This window comes from Papilio xuthus, unplaced genomic scaffold, assembly GCF_000836235.2.
Source record: "Papilio xuthus unplaced genomic scaffold, Pxut_1.1 DF826945.1, whole genome shotgun sequence".
Lineage (NCBI taxonomy): Eukaryota > Metazoa > Arthropoda > Insecta > Lepidoptera > Papilionidae > Papilio > Papilio xuthus.
The window spans coordinates 6,911,864-6,933,184 of NW_013531704.1; the positions used below are offsets into that span (position 1 = coordinate 6,911,864).

The 21,321-nt window shown below is 34.9% G+C and overlaps 3 protein-coding genes across 3 annotated transcripts; all 3 read left to right on the top strand.

The window, feature by feature from the left end:
• Positions 1-52: 52 nt before the first annotated feature.
• Positions 53-7,979, top strand: LOC106121449 (beta-1,3-glucan-binding protein-like). Its single transcript, XM_013317132.1, has 8 exons — positions 53-228; positions 1,333-1,557; positions 2,619-2,860; positions 5,221-5,354; positions 6,058-6,224; positions 6,332-6,556; positions 6,894-7,036; positions 7,735-7,979. The coding sequence occupies exons 1-8, from the start codon at positions 60-62 to the stop codon at positions 7,924-7,926; spliced, it is 1,497 nt and encodes a 498-aa protein (XP_013172586.1). The 5' UTR covers positions 53-59; the 3' UTR covers positions 7,927-7,979.
• Positions 7,980-8,762: 783 nt separating this feature from the next.
• Positions 8,763-13,408, top strand: LOC106121451 (beta-1,3-glucan-binding protein-like). The gene is made up of 9 exons (XM_013317133.1): positions 8,763-8,925; positions 9,589-9,642; positions 9,852-10,030; positions 10,190-10,317; positions 10,794-10,957; positions 11,381-11,525; positions 11,837-11,916; positions 12,359-12,501; positions 13,117-13,408. Exons 1-9 carry the CDS (start codon positions 8,820-8,822, stop codon positions 13,300-13,302), a joined length of 1,185 nt encoding a protein of 394 aa, XP_013172587.1. The 5' UTR covers positions 8,763-8,819; the 3' UTR covers positions 13,303-13,408.
• Positions 13,409-15,334: 1,926 nt separating this feature from the next.
• On the top strand, positions 15,335-20,410 carry LOC106121347 (beta-1,3-glucan-binding protein-like). Its single transcript, XM_013316976.1, has 10 exons — positions 15,335-15,552; positions 16,673-16,897; positions 17,088-17,356; positions 17,762-17,895; positions 18,122-18,288; positions 18,578-18,722; positions 18,800-18,879; positions 19,593-19,732; positions 19,910-20,101; positions 20,322-20,410. The coding sequence occupies exons 1-9, from the start codon at positions 15,432-15,434 to the stop codon at positions 20,096-20,098; spliced, it is 1,470 nt and encodes a 489-aa protein (XP_013172430.1). The 5' UTR covers positions 15,335-15,431; the 3' UTR covers positions 20,099-20,101; positions 20,322-20,410.
• The last annotated feature ends 911 nt before the right edge of the window (positions 20,411-21,321 follow it).

A 21,321-nucleotide genomic window follows, 5' to 3' on the forward strand; every position in this document is an offset into this window, starting at 1 on the left:
ATAAATAAGAGCAGATTACTGCAACATTTTCCCCTTATTGTGTTAATCATCTTAATGCAATGTACTCAGTCGGTGGTATGTCGTGGACAAGTGCAGACGTCATGGCGTGGAAACATATTCATTTGTTGATATTGTTTGTCTATAGTTCTTATTTAGTCAAAGCATATACAGTCCCACCTGCAAAACTCGAAGCAATATATCCTAAAGGGTTGAGAGTTTCAATTCCAGGTAACTTTCGTTATTTTTAACTTTGTTTACAATAGGACAATGAGTGTATGTTTCTTTTAAACCTATTTATGTTGTAGATTTTATTATTGGTTTCACTTTTGCTTCATTGAGTAAAATATTGATTGAATGATTATTACAAGAAGACATTTCTTCGAGTGTAACTAAGTTGAGTAAGGAGTAACCAACTAATAGATGGTCCTGATAGGCTAGCCTATTCAAGTAGTATTAAGGGATATTATGAAATAAATTATTCCTATTCTAAAGATATATAAAGTTGACTGTAAATATCTAATTTTAGCACAATAGAATATTTTAAGATTGTTCTTTTTTCTTTGAGTTGTTAGAAATAACAGAGCCTGTTATTACAAAAAAAATTAACAGATTTACGAAACGTTTAGGCAGTCGAGTGTATAATAATCCGATAATTTATGTACAAGATTTTAAAAATTGTCACATAAGGAAAAAAATGTATAGTTGACCCTAACGATTTCATCTCTACTTGTATCCTTCGTTTTGTCAAGACTCAAGTGAACTGGTTTTATAAATTTTATCAGGTTATTTTACCTTTTTACTACATTCAGTAATATCAAAGAATTTTGACATATCTATTTTCAATGAAATAACCTAACCATTATTATTATTCAACCACGTCTTGATTACTTTTAAAATACGATTTCATTAGCAGATAATTTAAAAAAATCTATAATTAGCCCGCGCGCTTCAGCTACCTTCCCGTCCACGTCCTGTCAACATTAGTGTAGTGTATGCATAAACGTAGTGTTGTTTGTCTCGAGCGTACACGCCATAAGTACATGCCGGAGAGAGGGGACGTCAGTCGATGTCAGACCTTTGGACCGGCAACACGTGTCGGTACGTGAACGAGCCAAATATAGCACAACGAATGAAATTGGGACAGCCGTTCCAGACATTAGTTACATATTATCAACGATCTTATTTGATACTAGATATATTTACGTATGGATATGCTACGGCAGTAGAATGCTTGATTCCTAATCTAATAAAGTAAATCTCATCATCTTCCAATCCTTTATCCCACTTTGTATAAAGGACAGTGTTTCGATAAGATTGTAATTAATATTCCAGATGACGGTTTCACACTGTTTGCGTTTCACGGGAACCTGAACGTGGAAATGGAAGGTCTGGAGGCTGGACAATGGGCGAGAGATATAACGAAGGTTAAGAATGGTAGATGGACTTTTAGAGATAGGAATGCTGAACTGAAATTAGGAGATAAAATCTATTTCTGGACGTATGTTATAAAGAATGGTCTAGGCTATAGACAGGATAATGGAGAATGGACTGTAACTGGTAAGTAATTGTTATATAAATTTCATTTTAAAGATGTTGATGTGATGGTCGATTTATATGAAAAAAGGGTCTTGATAGACGGACGGACGGACAACATGATCCTATAAGGGTTCCGTTTTTTTCCTTAAAAATGAAGAATCTTTAAATTAGTCAACTTAAAAGGTCTACTTCACGAGAGCCTATGAACCGTGGGTTTCTGAGACCAAAATCTCTGTATAAAACATATCGTCATCTCTGTCGTTATTTATGTCAAAATACAAATAAAAAGATGTTTTAAACAGAGATTTTCATCTCAGCAACCTACGATAGCAGGATCTGAATACTGTAACAAATATACATTTCTTTGAATTAAAAAAAAAAATCTTATAGATTTTCCTCTTCAATTGTAAAAATTCTAGGAAACACTGTTTACCTAAGAAATTCATACCTCCAAATTGAGTGCTATAAAACTTTTTTACTTTGTTATACGTCTGGCGAATCACTAACAAATTGAACAAACACTGTAAAATATTCCTAGAAAATAGATATCAGAAGCATACTTGCATCCTCCTTATCTTTTTTATATTTAACTGTTTGTTATTACAATGAGTCACTAATAAAAATAATTAACTTTACGTTAATTGTTCTTTCATACATTCATAATCAGCTCACTATACGTCTCCACCGAGAGGCACGGAGCCTACCCTAAGTAAAGGGTGATTTAGCCATAGTCAACCAGGCTGGCCAAGTGCGGGTTGGTTGACTTCACACATATCTTTGAATTACTTCTCAGATATGTGCAGCATCACGATGTTTTCCTTCACCGTAAGAACGTCGGATTAATGTACATATGTAATCGGAAACCGGAACACATTGGTACGTGGCGGGATTCGAACCCAGGTCCTGCAGATTATAAGTCAAGTGCCACCCCTGAGCCACCGACGCTCAAACTAATGGCCTAATATTAAATATGTATGAGAAACATTCTAAAGCATGAATAGTAACCTATCGTGTACCGTTCGATATGACCAAAAAACTTAAATAGAATCATAGTCAAGTGCAATAATGCATTTTTTTTCTAGAATTTGTCAATGAAAATGGTACAATTGTGGATCCGAATGACTTACCACCTGCAACCACAACCACTCCTAGTTTCATACCAACGTCAGCAACAGTTCCACCTTCATGTCAGCAGTCTCTAACCGCGGTGCTGGGTCGTGGTCGCGTCTGTCGTGGAGAACTCCTCTTCAATGAGGAATTTGATAAGAACAATATTAAAGATTTATCAAATTGGATCCCGGAAATTATGTTTCCACAGGAACCGGTCAGTAAAGTTATTTATTACTAGCTGTCACACGCGACTCCGTCCGCGCGGAATTAAAAATAATTAATGGTCGCAGCGTAATGTTATATAGCCTTAAGGCTTCCCATTTTTTCCTGTTCCTCCTCCGCATCAAGGCGAGGCCACGGGCACGCTTGCGCCCGCAACCTCGCCTGTGTCAGCTGCCGAAGCAGCTCCCACTATGTGGGAGGGCCTACCTTCAGCCTCAGGCGCTGGATCTTCCCGTATCCAGCGCCCTAGGGCTGTTGCGGAGGGGGGGGGGGCGGTATTTTGCCGCTTTCGTCTCCCCACAGCCTAAAGCCTTCCTCTATAAATGGACTATCTAACAAAAAAAAAATATTGTTTCAAATCGGACCAGTAAGTAGTTCTTGAGATTAGCGCGTTTAATCAAACAAACTCTTCCGCTTTATAATATTAGTATAGATATACGTACATACAACAAATAAATTAAGCAACATTAGCAAGAGTAATACAACACAATAAAACTGACAATCAATCCAATAACAGTAATAGAAACAAACAACAACAACAACAACAACATTGATACAAAACAAATAAGAAGTAAAAACACAGAAAAAAATATTAAAGAAATTTACAAATGTCAGAAATTTTGTCTTCAACATAGATATGAATTTTAACCCTTAAATCGACGAAATTTTTATTATAGCAAAAAAAAATGTTTTTTTTTTAGTAAAGTCATATTTACCTTATTTTCTCTAAACTAGTTCAGTAGATTTTTTTTTAATTAGTTGTTCGTCACACTGCACACCATCGAATTAAGGGTTAATATAATTTTACTATGAACACGATCCCTATTATTCTTATTGGTAAAAGAATAACTTAAGGTCAAGTGCATTCGCTCCGAAGAGATTGACGCGCGTCATTCACGACGTCATTGACTTATCGAATGTTACTGTCAGTTCTATATATTTTTGAAGTTCATTATGGAATCGATTCCAAGGGAATGCACTTTGTCTAACCACGTAGGTTATTTAGTTTACTAGGTGTCTAGGTTTTATGGTGGGGTCCTGAACGCTCAGGCGGCCCTGAGAAAGTGGTCGAACCTTAGAGTACGACGGAGCTGGACCCAAAAGGTCTAGCGAGGCGTTGGAGGGTGGCGGTTGTGTTCCGTACGGAGATCCCGCCTCCCCCCCTTGTTCGCGCCGGTGGCGACCACCGTGGGGTTTTAGTCGGTGCAAGCCCGACATAACCACCTTTGTCCCCGCAAGGATGGTATGCGAAAGGCATTTCCCCACGATAAAAAAAGGTGTCTAGGTTTTATGTTCTATATTTATGCCAAATATTAGCGAGATCTATGGATACATCTAAACATTCGCATTTACTCATATGTATATCAAAATCTGATACGACATTAGTAGAGATTAGTAATATCTTCGGTCATAAAGATTCTAAAATTAATTGTGTCTTGTCTATCTTTGTTCATAAATACGTCTGGGAAAACCAAAGTTAAGAATATAAGGGAAAATTACATTTCTCATAAAATGTAATTACTTGATGCACTATACATATTGTAGTTAATTCGATTAACGCTGCTCATTAAGAATATGATAACATTCATTAATTTACTTCTTAGGTTAAAATCTGACTTTCTTCCGTGATTTTCAAATGCCAATGTACTATTAAGTTGAGTTTAATAGCAATTGTAACCAATAAAGATGATAAATCTTTATATAAATTACCTAACCGAACTAACAATAAGAATAAAATGCAAGTAATTAGCGTTAATTGCTTATTATAAAGTTTTTATCATTATTAAATTCTTCGTTAACACGTTGAGCGACACGCGTATTTCTAAGACAATCCCGTTCAGGCCACGAGCGCCGCTTATACGCGCTGGTACTAAAGGGCCGGTGTTTCCGATCGCAGTACTAAATAGTTTACATGTTTAACGAAAAATAGTGTAAAATTTTATAGTTCTCATGTTACACGCTGTCAGCCACTGATGGCTGACGCGACCTAAACAGAGAATCTAGTGTCAGCCACTGATGGCTGACGCGGCGCTCAACGTGTTAACTTCATACGGAGTAAACTAACAAAGAAACTTACTAATACTATAAGTACGAATGTTTAAATGTATCTCCAAAACGGCTGTACGGATCTCGATGAAATTTGGCATACATATACAGCACAGTCTGGAAGAAAACATACGCTCCTATTTTTTTTTTCATTCCGCGCGGACGGAGTCGCAGGCGACATCTAGTCTTTCATATAAATATATAATATTTTTTTTGTAATTAAAAAAACTCCCGTATTGTCACCCAAAACGAGTTTACTTATTGTTATTGGAAACTAAACAATTCTAATATTTATTTAACTTTCAGGATTATCCTTTTAACGTGTATCTATCTGACGGTACACTGCGGCTCGAAAATGGAATGCTTATAATTTCTCCAATACTTTTAGAAACTAAATACCACGCGGGATTTTTAAATGGTGCCTTAGATCTGACAAATACGTAAGTATTCTTTGGACAATGAAAAGAATTAACTGCGAACATTTTGTATGACAGTGATTTTTGATTAATAATTTACTACCTATCGGCAGCAACTCGTCGCAAAAAAGGCTACTTAAGCCTATGTGTTCTTCCAGGCTATGTTCTACATTTATCCCAAATTTCATCAAGATCCATGCAGCTGTACTGTAGATATCTTCTAATAAACATCCATCAACCCATACATTCCAACATTTATGATATTAGTAGGATTAAATTTTCATAATAAATATTAAATGTAACATAAAATATACTTGGCGATTTTTGTAAGTAGTTCTTTTGACTTAGTTTCTTTATCATTCGTTAGACCTCAAATTTTAAATATTTATACGATTAGCGACTTCAGAGCCCATACAAAATGCAACTGTAAGAACATGTGGGAACCTTGTCAACGTAAATCGAATATTAGCACTTATAAGGATTAAGTAGCTTTTAAAACTTATATTTTATTACTAGCTGTCGCCCGCGACTCCGTCCGCGTGTTTGTCTAAAAAATAAAATTTAGGGGTGGACTCTTAACGTTTAGGGGGATGAAAAATAGATATTGGCCGATTCTCCGATCTACTCAATATGCTCACAAAATTTCATGAGAATCGGTCAAGCCGTTTCGGAGGAGTATGGGAACGAAAATTGTGACACGAGAATTTTATATATAAGATAATTTCAGTTGCACCGGAATGATCGGCACATGGGAATGTTCTCGAACAGCATCTGGAGCGCAGATACTACCTCCAGTTGCAACTGGAAAGATAACAAGTAAAAATAGGTTTAATTTCAAATATGGTAGAGTTGAAATTCGCGCGAAACTACCGGCTGGAAGTTGGCTTTTACCAGGTAAAATGCTTTACACTTTTAGAGAATACTCTGCATTAATATCAACGATTCCTGTAATATGAATGGTAAAAAATTCTTGACAAGTAAATTGCGTCTTTTATTTTCAGAAATAAACTTAGAACCGCGTGATAATGTTTACGGTAAAACAAACTACGTATCTGGTCTCGTAAGAATAGCGTTTGCTAAAGGGAATGCTATTTACGCTAAAAAGTTGAACGGCGGACCAATTTTGTCCGATTTGGAACCTTACAGATCTTTTAATATGAAGAGTAAAATCGGTATAAGCAACTGGAACAAAGATTTCCATAATTACAGCTTAGTTTGGAAACCAGGTAAGGGATCTATACAGTTCATAAAAATGGAGTGTCTGTTTGTTACATCAAAATAAAACTTTCTTATTTCAATTAAAGAAAATATTTTTCTCCTGCCTTTCTGTCTGTACGTGTGTTTGCTGAAGCTACACAATCCTTACGTGATAAAGGCTACATTCATTACTAGATTTTTTAATTCCGCGCGGATAAAGTCGCCGGAAATAGCTAGTCTTCAATATGCCGGTACAAAAAATTGTGTTAGCTCAAGTAAAACCTACATTCTAGTGTTTAATTATTATCCAATTTCGAGTGCGGCGCATCTAGATTAAGTACAATTATAAAATAATTAATATTCCAGATCTTTTGGAGTTTTATGTTGACGGAGATTTGTACGGTACAGTGGACCCTGGTGAAGGATTTTACAACAGCGCCAATCAGAACGGTGTCACACAAGCCTGGCATTGGATACAAGGAACAGTTTTGGCACCATTGGATCAAATGGTAATTATACTCCTCTTGCTAAGCGACCTAAAATCGGTCTTGGCTTTTGAAACAAGAGATCGCCAGCAATGCCTGTCCAGCGCCATCTGCCAGTAGAATGGAGACAGCTTCAGCTCCTCAGTTTCCCTGCAGTATGTGACTAAGCGGATGGGTCGACGGCCAATTATTATAAAATAGTTATAATAAAAGTTTCGTTCCGTAGGGAAAGTACAGGATAATAACGAGACACATTTAACCACCATATATATAGGTATTGAGGTGATAATTGCAGCAATTAGCCGTCTTCGACAATAGAATATTCATATGAATAGTAGAAGAATAATGACCTAATTACTGTTAGGAAGAAAATCCGACACTGTGTCGGTGTGCTGGCACAACACTAGCCTTACTAAAATGATGACGTTTTTGTCCCCTCACTAATCATTCTGACACTGGACTTTGTAATGAAAGTAGGTCATTCGCGCCAAAGGATTCTAACTAATAATGCCTCAAATTACCTAGACCAGTTACCCCCCTATTGTTAATCTCTATTATTAACGTGCAATGATTAAGATCACAAAGGAGCCACAGAATTAACACAGGAATGGTTTAGTCCACCTCTATTTTTTTGCCATATTTTTTTTACTTACACAAATTTCGTTCTACTAGACAGTAAGTTTTAAAATTTTTATATTATACAAATTAAATTTTTATTGCAGTTCTACGTATCCCTTGGCCTTCGTGTTGGTGGTATCAATGACTTTAGTGACGTCAAAGATGCAGAGACCAAGCCGTGGAAGAATGGGGGCAGGAAGGCAATGTACGATTTCTGGACCGCAAAAGACGCATGGTTCCCTACTTGGTACAACTCTGATATGAAAATTGATTACGTCAGGATATACGCCTTGTAACAAAATTATACTTAATACGTCTGATATAAAGTATAAATTATTTAAATATTTAATTTACTTGTTTTTCTTAAGTTAACAAGAAGGTTTCTTAACCATTTACAATATTATATTGATGTCTTCATGAGCTATGTTTATGTAGGCTTGTATTAATACAGTCATCTCTCTTATTCCCTTGGAGAAAACAAAGACAGCAATATGTAATAATATAAGTGTCGCGGCAATCGAGATTTTCGGTAAGATTTCAATAGTCCACTAGTCACGCGCGACTTAGTAGAAAAGGGATCTAAGGGAACGTACCCATACTACGTGACCCGTTTAGAGGGGGGAGGGAGTCCTTAATATACTACGGTCAATCACAGGAGGCGGGGGGCTTAGATTTTTGTCACGTAGTCGTTATTTTTCATAATACATAATTCACTAGTAATTTAAGTATGCATGCAGTCTTATGCTATAAACAAGAGTATGAGCCAAATTATTATTTTTTGCCGGTGAAATGATTAAAAATCATAATTACTACGTGAAAACTAAAAGGGGAGGTGGGGTCATGTACTACGAGTGGTCACCGAGGGGAGGGAGGGGTCGAAAAAACTAGAAAAATAGGTCACGTAGTATGCGTATGTTCCCTTAACAGAAAACATTATATAAAGGTAGTAATACAAGTTCTTGGAATTCCCCCAAAAATTGATATCCCTGTATTCAATAAATATATCGCCAAATGAATATGTAATTATTACGTCACATATTTATTAAATTTATCATTAAACACGTCTTTAAATTGAAGCTTAATAGTATATTAAATATTATACATATTAACTATACTCATGATGTAACGTTTTCCAATTATTTAAATCGAATTCTCGTTGAGAGTAACAAGTCTAAGTGAAAACAAAATAATGCTTTGTAATCATAAAATATTGACCACTTTATATTTCACTGTTATATTTATTTATGTAAATGGAAATTCTTTATCTGTGGAAAGATTTAAACGACAAAATAATGGTAAGTTATATTCTTATCTTATTAATAATATAAATGCGAATGTTTAGATGGATGGATGTTTTTTTTTATGTATCATAATGTGGCAAACGAGCGAGCGGCCACCTGAAATCACTGAAATAGCGAAGTGACCGTTGCCCATAGACATACGCAGTAGCATATGCGTTGCCTACCTTTAATCGACGGAGGAGAGGATGCACAGAAAGAAAATATATACCCTTTCCATGCATCCTCTCATCCAGAAAGTCCACTACCACTTCCCATCCTTTCCTTATAAGAAACAGGGTGGGAAGAGAAAGAGGACTAAATTAGGCCTCCGGAACGCACACTCATCAGACGAAACGCGGAATTGCATCCACTTCAAGCCTGTCCTCTGTGTGGTCGTGGTGTTTCACCGGGCGAGCCGGGTCAATTCGTGTGAAGATGTTAAAGCGGACTCTACCATGTTTGTTTGAAGGTATCTACAGAATGGCTCAGTGGAAATCGATGAAATTTGGCATACATATAGAACATATTTTGGAAGAACATATAGGCTACTAATTATGTTTTTTTTATAATTCAGCGCGGACAGAGTCGCGGGCGACAGCTTGTTTAATATAAATATATAAAATATTAAATTTTATTAATACAATTATGAATTTTAATTCAATTTTTTTGTATTTTTAGAATCGCCAACAATTATAGGAAGATTTATTAACAGATTTATCCGGCCGCCTAATGGTATGAAACTTGATAATATTCAAAATAAATATAGAAAAAATAAAACAAAAGACGAGAAACATCGATGTAAAGTTCATAAAATAAACTATAATCCATGTCTATAATTAGAATCAATCAGATTTATTCGTTTTTAAAAATAATTATTATATTTTACTCATTTATTTAACAGTAAAACTTTCATTTCTTATCTATTAAATATTTTTTCTAAGATCCAGAAACTGAGAGAACACCAAATACTTTCGATTATGGTTCATGTCAACTCTCTAAGTCTAAAACATCAGCGCCTGGGTTCGTCTGCAAAGGTCAGCTGTTATTTGAAGATAATTTTAATAGTGACCTCAATGAGGGAATGATATGGACTTCTGAAGTTAAGATGCCAGTACAACCGGTTAGTAAAAGTTTTTGATAACTTTCCTACACAACGAAGAGTCGGGACAGTACTACTTCCAGACCTATCAGCCTTCATTCCTGTATCCAATCATCTTGCAATTAAAGCATTTCTAAGAAGTTATTTAATTTTCTTCTACTTATGTTTTAATTATTTCAGGATTATCCATTCAATTTGTACGAAGATAGGGCTGAAGTGAAAGATGGTAAACTTTTGATTAGTCCTATCACACTGGCTTCGAAGTACGGGAGTGATTTTGTAAGACGATCCATGTCTTTACGCCACAGGTAAGAATAACGACATTTTTGACATTATTCTTTACAATCACCATTGTAAATTAAGGACAATCACTTCTTACCAACTTCCTGCTATGTTATCCTCTTTAATTATCTATACGAATTGACATCTACTTTTTCTTTTACTTGTTCTATGTATGTGCTATTCTTGGCTTAACCCTCTTCGTTTTCTTTTCTTTTATTGTGGTTATATGATGATCGTGTCGTATCAGATGTTGTACCATTTTCCTTCATACTCTATTGTTTTCACTAACTCTCTATCTCTCTCTGCCTAGCTTTCACCCCAAGGTGGTGGGGTCAGCTTTCCCAATGCGTCTTTCTGTAACCTATCCATCTTACATCCAGAATATTTGACGAAGTTTGGATTTATTACTGCGCTGCCGATTGTCATCTGACACACCAATTTATTGTTTTGACTAACTATTTCATATAATCTTAGTTAATTCCATTTCTCCGTGTCTCCACAGTTGTACAGGATCGACATATGAGGAATGTAATATGGAAGCATTTGGACCCCAAATTCTACCTCCAGCTATCACTGCTAAGATAACAACGAGAAACACTTTTAGTTTCAAATACGGTAGAATAGAAGTTGGAGCTAAAATGCCAATAGGAGATTGGCTGATACCTCGTCAGTATTAACATCTATTTATCTTTTTTATACTATAAGGTGGCAAAAGAGCGAGCGGCCATTTTAAATCGCTGAAATAGCGAAGCAACCGGTTCCCATAGACATACGCAATTGCATATCTGTCGCCTACCTTTATTCGACGGAGGAAAGGAAACACAAAAAAAAATATTTTCACTTCCCATGCATTCCCTCATCCAGAAAATCCACAACCACTTTCTATCCTTTCCTTAAAAGAAAAAGAGTGTAAAGGAAAAGAGGACTAAAATAAGTCCTCCGGGACGCACACTCATAAGACAAATCGCGGAATTGTTTCTACTTGACGCCTGTCTTCTGTGTGGTAGATTGCGTCTCAAGTGCTTGACCCCTGAGCTACCGACGCTCTTACGACGATGTATAAATTAATATAACTAAATAATTCTGTAGTGATACAACTGGAGCCACGTGACAACGTCTACGGATCATTGAACTACGCGTCAGGTTTGATCCGCATCGCATGTGTTAAAGGCAACATGGAGTTGTCTAAGAAATTATACGGAGGTGCCATCGTCGGTCATTCTGAGCCATTGAGGTAAAATTGTTAAGAAATAATACGAGCTTCTTCTAAGCGATTGAAGGTGATAACTATGTATACTGTGGATACTAGCTGCCGCCCGTGACTCTGACCGCGTAGAATGTAAAAAAACTTTCTTAGTAGCCCACGTGTTCTACCAGGCTATGTACTCATCCATCCATGCCAAATTTATGCGAGATCCATGCTGTTGTTCTGGAGATACCTTCAAACAAACATCCATCCATCCATACATTCGCATTTATAATATTACTAAGATTTAATTTGAAACTTAAATCTATTAATTTTTATCTATCAATTTTTGTTTGCAGAAGTAGGTATTTACGAGAAAAACAAAATAATCAACAATGGAGTAAAAGCTTTCATAATTTCACATTGGTATGGAGTCCAGGTAGGTTAAGAAAAGTGTATTAAAATAATAGACATAATGTCAGTTTAGCACAAACTGAAAACAGTTTCATAGTTACCGAAGATAGTTAACTGTAGTTTGCTCGTTAGTCACAGTTTGAGCAACATTGTAATTTACTAACTTGAATGACAATGTTCAATACGTACAAGCAATGTAATATATATTAAGTTCCTTATAAAAAATCTAATTTTTATCCGTTTTATTGCTCAACATATTTTTTAATAACTGTAGTACGCGACTCCGTCCTCGCGGATTTAAGAAAATTGCATTAGCAGTCTGTATGTTCTTCCAGACTATGTTATACATCTATGCTAAAGTTAAGCGAGATCCATGCAGCAATTATGGAGATACCTTGAAACATTCATCCATCGAATCAAAACTAAAAATATTAGTAAGAAGTAAGATTATAAAAATTTGTTTGCAGACGAGATAGTTATGTATGTTGATGGAGAAAATTATGGAAGAGTAAAGCCTCCGAATGGATTTTTTGAAGATGTAAAAAAACTCAATACCAGTACATCCGCTAATTGGGTTAAAGGAAGCAATATGGCTCCTCTAGATGAAATGGTAAATCAAAATTTTAATAATAGACCTAAGACTAATAATGTAATTCGTATAATCCCTAAATCAAGCATCATACAAAGCACGATATCCTTGTCAGAAATTGACATAAAATCTAAGTCTAAAAATATAATAATACTAGCTGTCACACGCGACTCCGTCGGCGCGGAATTAAAAATAAAGTTAATTAGTAGCCGATGTGTTCTTTCAGAGTATGTTCTATATTTATGCCAAATTTCATCGAGATCAGTTTAGCCGTTCTGGAGATACCTTCAAACAAAGATCCATCCATCCATCTAAGCATTCGCATTTATTAATATTAAAATAATAAGATATGCAGTAGGTTGGTGTACCAATTGAAATAATTAACATAATGGCTCCTTACTGTTAGTAAGAAAATCCGAAAATGTGGCAGTGTATTGACTCAACACTAGCCTTACTAAAATGTCGACGTTTATGTCCCCTCACTAATCATTCTGACACTGGACTTTGTAACGAAAGCACGTCATTAGCGCAAAAGGATTCTAGTTAATAATGTCTAAAAGTACTAAATCCTCTTCAATAATATTAAGATATTTATATTCTTTAATTGAACTATTATTTTGTCTTTTTCTCTTTCAGTTCCATGTATCAATCGGTCTGGATGTTGGCGGTGTCCATGAATTTCAAGATTCCCCTAATAAGCCATGGAAGAATTCTTCAAACAAAGCCATGCTTGAGTTCTGGAACGCGCGCCACTTGTGGTATCCAACATGGACTTTAGAGAGTGTATTAAGTGTCGATTACATACGTATTTACGCCTTGTAACATAACATTTTAGTTCATTTTAATGATCCTCGGAATGTGGTGGCAGAACTCTTGCTCCTTTTCGCTTTTGTAAATAATAAAGTTTTTTTTTATGAAATAAACGAAATAAGTTGTTTTTTTTAGCCGAATGATTTTTCGCAGGAATTTTGTGTCGTTTTAAGTAAGTTTCAATACCAAGTATTTCCTTGGTGTCTAAACGCTTGAACTGTTTTTGACGAAAGAGATGTTAATTCGTATTTTTCCTCGGATTTTTAAGTATGCTACAGTTAGTTCTTATTGGATTTTAATATTTACAAAAAGCTACTTATAAGATATCAAGCGAGCAGTGGATCACCGGAGTTGGACCAGAGAAGCTGCAAATATGGTAACTGATTTTAAAGAAATTCGCTGATTTTTCGAGTAATTTTAACCATTTCTTTATTGCATAAGACTGCATGCATACTTAAATTACTAGTGAATTATGTATTATGAAAAATAACAACTAACGACTACGTGACAAAAACCTGAGCCACTGTATTTTAAGGACACCCCCCCCCTAAACGGGTCTCGTAGAATGGGTATGTTCCCTATAACATAGCTTCATTTCGATCACATTTTTTTGCTACAGGATGTTCACTTCGATCATATTATTTTTTACTACAGGTGATTAATTGTTAATTTTGATTTCGCTATTAATAAAATAAAATGTTATTGTTGTAAATTATTTATATCTCACTAAAGTTAGCACACAAGGTTGTCTTTTGAAGAAAAAAACAAAAGAAAAACAAGGAAGATCGATCGATGTAGCGATCTAATCGATTATATAGAGGATTGTATCTATACATAATAATAAAATTGGAATGTCTATATTATAAAAATCTAAAACCGATGTATTTACTTTACTTATTAAAAAAAAACTTTTTTTTTTAATTTTTGTTCAGCCTGTCTCCGCAAAACGGCATTTGTTTTGGGTAATCTCTGGAACGGCTGGGCCGATTTTGTTGGGACTTTGATGGGAAGATTGCTGATGTACGCGGGCATATTATAGGCTGTTTTTTAATCCCGCGCTGACGAAGTCGCGGTAAACCACTAGTAATGTACATGTTACAATAAGTAACTTATAATACCAACTTAATTGTGTCAAAAAACTTAACTAAAAAGTGTTTTTATAAAATAACAGTAACGTCTAATCATTAACGTTTAGAAGGAACGTAATCAAGCGTATTTAAGACGAACCTATGTTGGTTTTTCCGCGGAACCGGATTCAAGGCTATCGAGATGTTGTAAAAATAAAACATGACGTATGACAAAAGAATATGAAATATCATTTAATTTTAAATGGACGTATTATTTAATTTGCTGTTGTTTTTTTTCAGATTTCTTTTATAAAAGGTCGTATATACATGTGTGCTGTTCATTTTTTTAAAAAAGATTTCCAATTAAATGTAATAACTTCGATATAATTGATTTTGCTAGGTTCAGGCAGTTGTCTGAGAGGGAGCTGCCTCGGCAGCTGGCGCAGACGGGGCCGCGGACGAGAGCGAAAGCGTGCCCGTGGTCCCGTCCCGATGCGTTGGAGGAACAGAGGGGTTTAGTGGGTATGCCTCCGCTATGGAGGAGAATCCCACATAACTACCGCGTCCCCCCCGGGGCGCGGAGTATGCATAAAGCATTCCCCTCTGAAAAAAAAAGGTTCAGGCAGTTGTACATTTTTCTTTTTTTTTTGGGAATGTACGTAAATGCAGAGACGAGAGTTGCGAAAAATCGCCACAAAATTGAAATCCAGTATCTCTGCCGATCTTATTAAGTTACATGCGTGAATATATGATGAGATAATCTATTTGTACATCTAGCATGGTACGTACAAATAGACTAAATATACTTAAGTAAGAAATACTTAAGAAATACAATTTCCTGTTTTCCTGTATACTTTTGTATTCATCATTCATGATCAAGAAATAATTATTTTAAAATACTGTGCCGAGGCATTATTGTACTGGTTTTTTTTCATCGTTTCGTACACATTATATCTCGTCTGTGGCATAACTTGTTTTAGTCGCTTACTAACCTGTATACAGTAAATACGTGCGATTTTGATTAGATTTAAAAATCATTTTTTTTCTAGTATAAGTAATGAGGACAGTGTAACAATGGGTTATTTAGCTAAATTATATATTTTCGTTTGTTTATTTATTGCTATAAATTGTTATGAAGTGCCACCCGCTAAACTAGAAGCGATTTATCCTAAAGGATTACGTGTTTCTGTCCCAGGTTTGTACATCTTTGTATTTTAGATGTGAGAAATTCTAAAAGGTTAAACTTGACAAGGTCACGCCGAATAAGTTATAAACTAGCTGTTTGACTCTGTTCACGTGATAAAAAAAATAATTAGTAGTCTATGTGTTCTTCCAGATTATGTTCTATATCAATGCCAAATTTCAGCAAGATCCTTGCAGTCGTTTTTGAGATATATTCAAACATTTTTCCATATAAACAATCGCATTTATAATATTAGGAAAACTACAATTTATATGTCTATTCGTCACACTATGTTAAATTGCTATTGGTTATATATTTTCCGGGCTATCAAGATCGTTAAGTTCTAAGGTCATCATTACATATCAATTTATCAAAACACGACGCGCTATCAAATCGATTCTGATTTCATTTTATAATTGAACAAGCGATCGGCCGCGACTTTGTTCGCGCGGAATCAAAAAAAAACTTAGTAGTCTATGTGTTCTTCCAGACTATGTGACGTAGAACACTACATCAATGCCAAATTTCATCAAGATCCGTTCAACCGTTCTGGAGATATCTTCAAACATCCATACACCTAAATATTCGCATTTATTAGTAAGATTAATAATAAAGAAACAAAACATAATACCTTTAATAAATTCCAAAACAAAAAGACGAATTCTTCAAGTGAAAATAATATTTCCCTTAAATATTCAGAGATATTCCGTCCCTTGATTCATTTTCATGGAATGCCAAGAGATTTTAATCAAGCATTTACATTGTCTGGAACGAGACAATTCAATATTGACATTATCTTTTTAGAAGAAAGGAAGCGACTCAGCTAGCTTATGGATATTTGAACCAGTCCTTTAAAATTAAATACTTAGTTATTTTGAGAAATAAATTTCATATCATAAAATGGCTTTTATTAGTTATAACGATAATGGCTGGAAAAAAAAAACTAATTCGGTAGCCAATGTGTTCGTCTATCCTATGTTCTACATCTATACCAAATTTTAGCGAGATCCATGGACCTGTTCCAGAGATATGTATAAACAAACATCCATCCATCAAGACATTCGCATTTATAATATTAGTAAGATTAGTTCATTGTTATAGCAGAAAATTCTGACATTTCACAATTTTATAGATGATGGATTCAGTCTTTTCGCTTTCCATGGCAAACTCAACGAGGAGATGGAAGGTCTTGAAGCGGGGCAATGGTCTCGTGATATAACGAAAGCGAAGAACGGAAGATGGACGTTCAGAGACAGAGATACAGCTCTGAAAATTGGCGATAAAGTATATTTCTGGACATACGTTATTAAGAATGGTCTGGGATATAGACAAGATAATGGTGAATGGACCGTTACAGGTAATTCAACTTTTGACTTCAGCCGAAAAATCTGTACGAAACCATTAGTTTTCTCTTTTCTAAGATCATGAGAAGGATATTAATATGTTCTTAGATCATTCGAGACTGCATCTAACAGTTACTTAGAAATAAATATAGATAGAATGTATTAATGTACTTAAAGCTGATCTTGTTACATCACAATCTGCAGGTTTCGTGGATGAAGAAGGTATTCCTGTAAACGATAATGGTACACCAATAGATGTCACAACACCAAGTCCTGTACCCACTGATACTAGCAACACAATCCCCACTGTACATCCAATGCCACCAACCATGCCAACTTGCGAATTGTCTCCAACAAAGGTGTCGATGCCAGGATTCGTTTGTCAAGGTCAATTACTTTTCGAAGACAACTTTAACGCCAAAATTGAAATAGGACAAGTATGGAAACATGAAATTAGATTTCCAGGAGAACCTGTAAGTATTAACACCTAGGGATTGCCCGCGACTCCGTCCGTGCGGAATTTAAAAAAGTAGCGTATGTATTCTTCTAGAGTATGTTCTATATGTATTTCAAAGTTCATCAAGATTTGTTCTGCTGTTCTGGAGATACCTTCAAAAAAATATTCGCATTTATAATATTAGTAAGATCAAGTAATTAACAAGTAAGTATTTAATTAACCGATGAAAAAAAATTGGTTCTGGAGTTTAAGAGGATGATAAGGAATTAGCCTCAATTCATGTTAAGTACCAACTAATCTGGTAATCGAGTTCATTCCAAGGTTTTGTCTTCTTTTTGTATGAATTAAAATATCGTCAAAGGTTCTAATTACAGGTTTTTTGGGATGTTCTCCGTCTTTAAATATTATTTTTCTATTTTAGGACTACCCATTTAACGTTTACATGGCAGAAGATAATGTGCGTGTGAACAATGGACATCTTTTAATATCACCGGTCACATTGGAATCTAAATATGGTGAAGATTATGTCAGGCAAACACTGGATCTTACAGCCAGGTATAAATATTTTAAAACCCACTACTCCAATTTAAATTCCTGATTTAAAAGTAGACACCAAAAAGAAGTCATTCTTTCATAGCATTTTTTATTAACCTTTCTTTTAATTGTAAGAGTTAGTGACTTCATGTGGAGTCGCGACTCATCAAGATTGTACGGCATAAGATGCATTTAGTCTCTATTTCCAAGTGAAGAGTGGATTTCAATCATCCTATTTGTTTATCAGGTGCACAGGAGTTCTAGGGTCGAATGATTGTCAACGTACAGCATCTGGTCCTCACATCCTGCCGCCTGTCATCACAGCAAAAATAACGACTAAGAGTAGATTTAACTTTAAATACGGCAAAATAGAAGTGCGCGCAAGAATGCCGTTCGGACATTGGTTGATACCAGGTTAGGAAGACATATGACCCTTAAAATATTTGGCTAAATTATAGGCTTAGGTACTAAAGTCGAATATCTGATTTTGTTTTTCATTATCTGTAAACATTTCAAACTTAGAATTACATCATTTTGAATTTGGAATCTACGCCTATTGTTTTTTTTTAGTAATATTAATTTAGTAATTCTTCAGTCAATTACTAATCCATTCCGTGCAAGTCGTTTAAGGCAAAACTTTTGTTACACGTATACTTCCTGGTTCTATGTTTGATGATTAATTAAATTTTCTTATAATATCCAGAGATACAACTAGAGCCTCGTGACAAAGTCTATGGAGTTACCAACTACGCATCTGGGTTATTACGAATTGCCACAACTAAGGGTAATCTTGAATCATCCAAGATATTGTACGGTGGTCCCATAATGAGTGAATCAGATCCATATAGGTAGGTATCTTTTTAATGTCTTTTTTCATTGAATATTGAGTCATAATTAATAGTTGAAATTACTTCTTTTATAATAGGTCTGCATATCTGAAACAGAAGATTAGTAATGACTACTGGGCAAGGGACTTCCATAACTATACTATGATATGGAGACCAGGTATGTGTTTGAATATTATTTAAACATGCTTAAGTTCTAAATAGAGCGTAAAGGCTTTTGCAGAATATCAGTGTTTTTCCCCCCGGGGTAATAAACATACAGCTGAGCAAAGGCCCTATCTGTTCTGCATTGCAACGCTTCATTGTAATTTCTTTGATTTTTTCTCTTTTTGATTGTTTTATAAGTGTTGTAATGTTTTTGAATGGATTAAATGTCTTATTATTATAATATTATTATTATACTATTATTAAATCGTAACGACACGTAATCTATTAGTTTTACTGAACATTAATATCCCAGTCGAATATAACATAAGATGTATAAATAAACTGATTTAATCGAAAGAAGTTTTAGACATTATTAGTAAGAATCCTTTGGCGCGAATGACGTGCTTTCGTTACAAAGTCCAGTGTCAGAATGAATAGTGGGGGGACATAAGCGTTGACATTTTAGTAAGGCTAGTGTTGAGTCAATACACTGCCACATTTTCGGATTTTCTTCCTAACAGTATAAGTGGAAGACAGTAAATCAAATATTTGCTTTAGAAAGCGCTTAATAAATTCATTTTTAAGTAAATATTTAATTTCTAAAAAGGCATTGTGTCGACGCTATTTTTACTAATGTATTGAAATTTCTACATTTTCTAAAATACAAAATATGTGTTTACCTATATTTTAGTTTAAATGCTCTAATTTTAATTATGTTATCATTAGATGGAATTACTCTTCTTGTGGACGGAGAACAATACGGAGAAGTGACGCCAGGGGAGGGATTTTTTGCAGAGGGAAATAATAACGTGACAGCGGCGCCGCAGTGGAGGAAGGGTACTGTAATGGCACCGTTTGATGAACTGGTATGGGAACAGACAAGAGATAATTAAAAAAATATATTTTTAAACCACCATTTTCTTACTGTCACATATTAGTAAAAATGACAGAATATTTCGCCATAACACTCCGAATGTCAGAAAATGTTGATTCTAGATGTTTAAAAGACTCATATCTTAAGGCAAAAAACTGTTTTTTCTTAGTTCTACATCTCGCTGGGTCTTAGTGTTGGAGGTATACATGAGTTTCCAGACGCTCTTAACAAACCTTGGACCAACGGATCCCCGAAAGCAATGCTCAAGTTTTGGAACTGCCGTGACCAATGGCTGCATACGTGGAACTCCGAATTTAATACTCTTAAAGTAGACTATGTTAGAGTGTTCGCGCTTTAAAAGGTAAATTACTCAACAAATTACTTTATCTTTTTTTGTTTGTGCTAGTCGTTAGGATTAAAAAACGATAGCCCTTACTACTGCATAATATGTTCGATGTTTAAACTGAAAAAAATATCCGTCAAAAAAAATTAATAATAAAAAAGTTTTTTTTTTATATTTTTGGCTTTTGTTATTTCTAAGTATGTAAAATTTACAATTTATGTTTTTGTTTTCTTTCTAGATTTATCAGAGACCTGAGTTTTCGCGTCACTACTAAATAAATTGAAAGATTAGTCAAAGAAAAATTAATTAAATGTTTATAAATAAAAATGGGTTTGTTTTATTTTTGATTCGCGTGTGTACAGAGCGACGGTGGCTCAGGGGTCAAGCATTTGACTTGCAATCTGCAGGTCCTGTCTTCGAATCCCGCCATGTATCAGTGTTTTTCGATTTCCGATTTGCATATGTACATTTATCCGACGTTCTTACGGTGAAGGAAAACATCGCGATGCAACCTACACATATCTGAAAAGAAATTCAAAGATATGTGTGAAGTCAACCACTTGCGTGTGCGGGTGCACTTGGCCAGCGTGGTTGACTATGGCCTAGTCACCCTTAACTTAGGGTAGGCTCCGAGCCTCTCGGTGGGGACCTGTAGTGAGCTGATGATGTGTATATTGGGATAGGATTTTTGGATATATAGTTTAACACTTTAACAATGTTTATTAAATTATCATCAGCTAATAGAAAATGCCAATATAAAACCTCTCAAATTATTTGATTCTTTGAACAGATATAAGTTTGACAATTTCTATTAAATTGAATTAAATCGCACAACCAGTTATAATCATTAAATCCTCTAATACAATGACTTCAAAATTGTCTTGATTAATCCAATTGTACTGTAAATATTGAACAAAAGATTTATTAATTAAATTAAATTTAATTTAATTTAAGGCCGTCGTTGAACACCACGGTGTTCCCGCTGCTCGTTTGCCCCTTCTGTTATAAAAAATAAAATCCTACTACTCAACACTCCATACCAACACGGTATTCGATAGCAATATTATAAAACGAAATAAAATTATTACTGCATACTCTGGATATGGAAGCGTTGTCAAAAGGTCAAAAGTAAATAAGATTAGTAGATTGTTATATAAACATTTATTTACTGTTATAGGTATTTAAATATAATCACACGAGCTGACGCCTGATACGTCTGCGTCTCTAAAAAAATCTTA

Coding starts and splice junctions, on each gene's coding strand:
- LOC106121449 (XM_013317132.1), top strand. CDS start 60: ATGTACTCAGTCGGTGGTATGTCGTGGACAAGTGCAGACGTCATGGCG. Junction 1,558..2,618: donor TGGAGAATGGACTGTAACTG/GTAAGTAATTGT, acceptor TTTTTTTTCTAG/AATTTGTCAATGAAAATGGT. Junction 5,355..6,057: donor GCCTTAGATCTGACAAATAC/GTAAGTATTCTT, acceptor AGATAATTTCAG/TTGCACCGGAATGATCGGCA.
- LOC106121451 (XM_013317133.1), top strand. CDS start 8,820: ATGCTTTGTAATCATAAAATATTGACCACTTTATATTTCACTGTTATA. Junction 10,958..11,380: donor AGGAGATTGGCTGATACCTC/GTCAGTATTAAC, acceptor ATAATTCTGTAG/TGATACAACTGGAGCCACGT. Junction 12,502..13,116: donor TGGCTCCTCTAGATGAAATG/GTAAATCAAAAT, acceptor TTTCTCTTTCAG/TTCCATGTATCAATCGGTCT.
- LOC106121347 (XM_013316976.1), top strand. CDS start 15,432: ATGGGTTATTTAGCTAAATTATATATTTTCGTTTGTTTATTTATTGCT. Junction 18,723..18,799: donor AGTGAATCAGATCCATATAG/GTAGGTATCTTT, acceptor CTTTTATAATAG/GTCTGCATATCTGAAACAGA. Junction 18,880..19,592: donor TACTATGATATGGAGACCAG/GTATGTGTTTGA, acceptor TGTTATCATTAG/ATGGAATTACTCTTCTTGTG.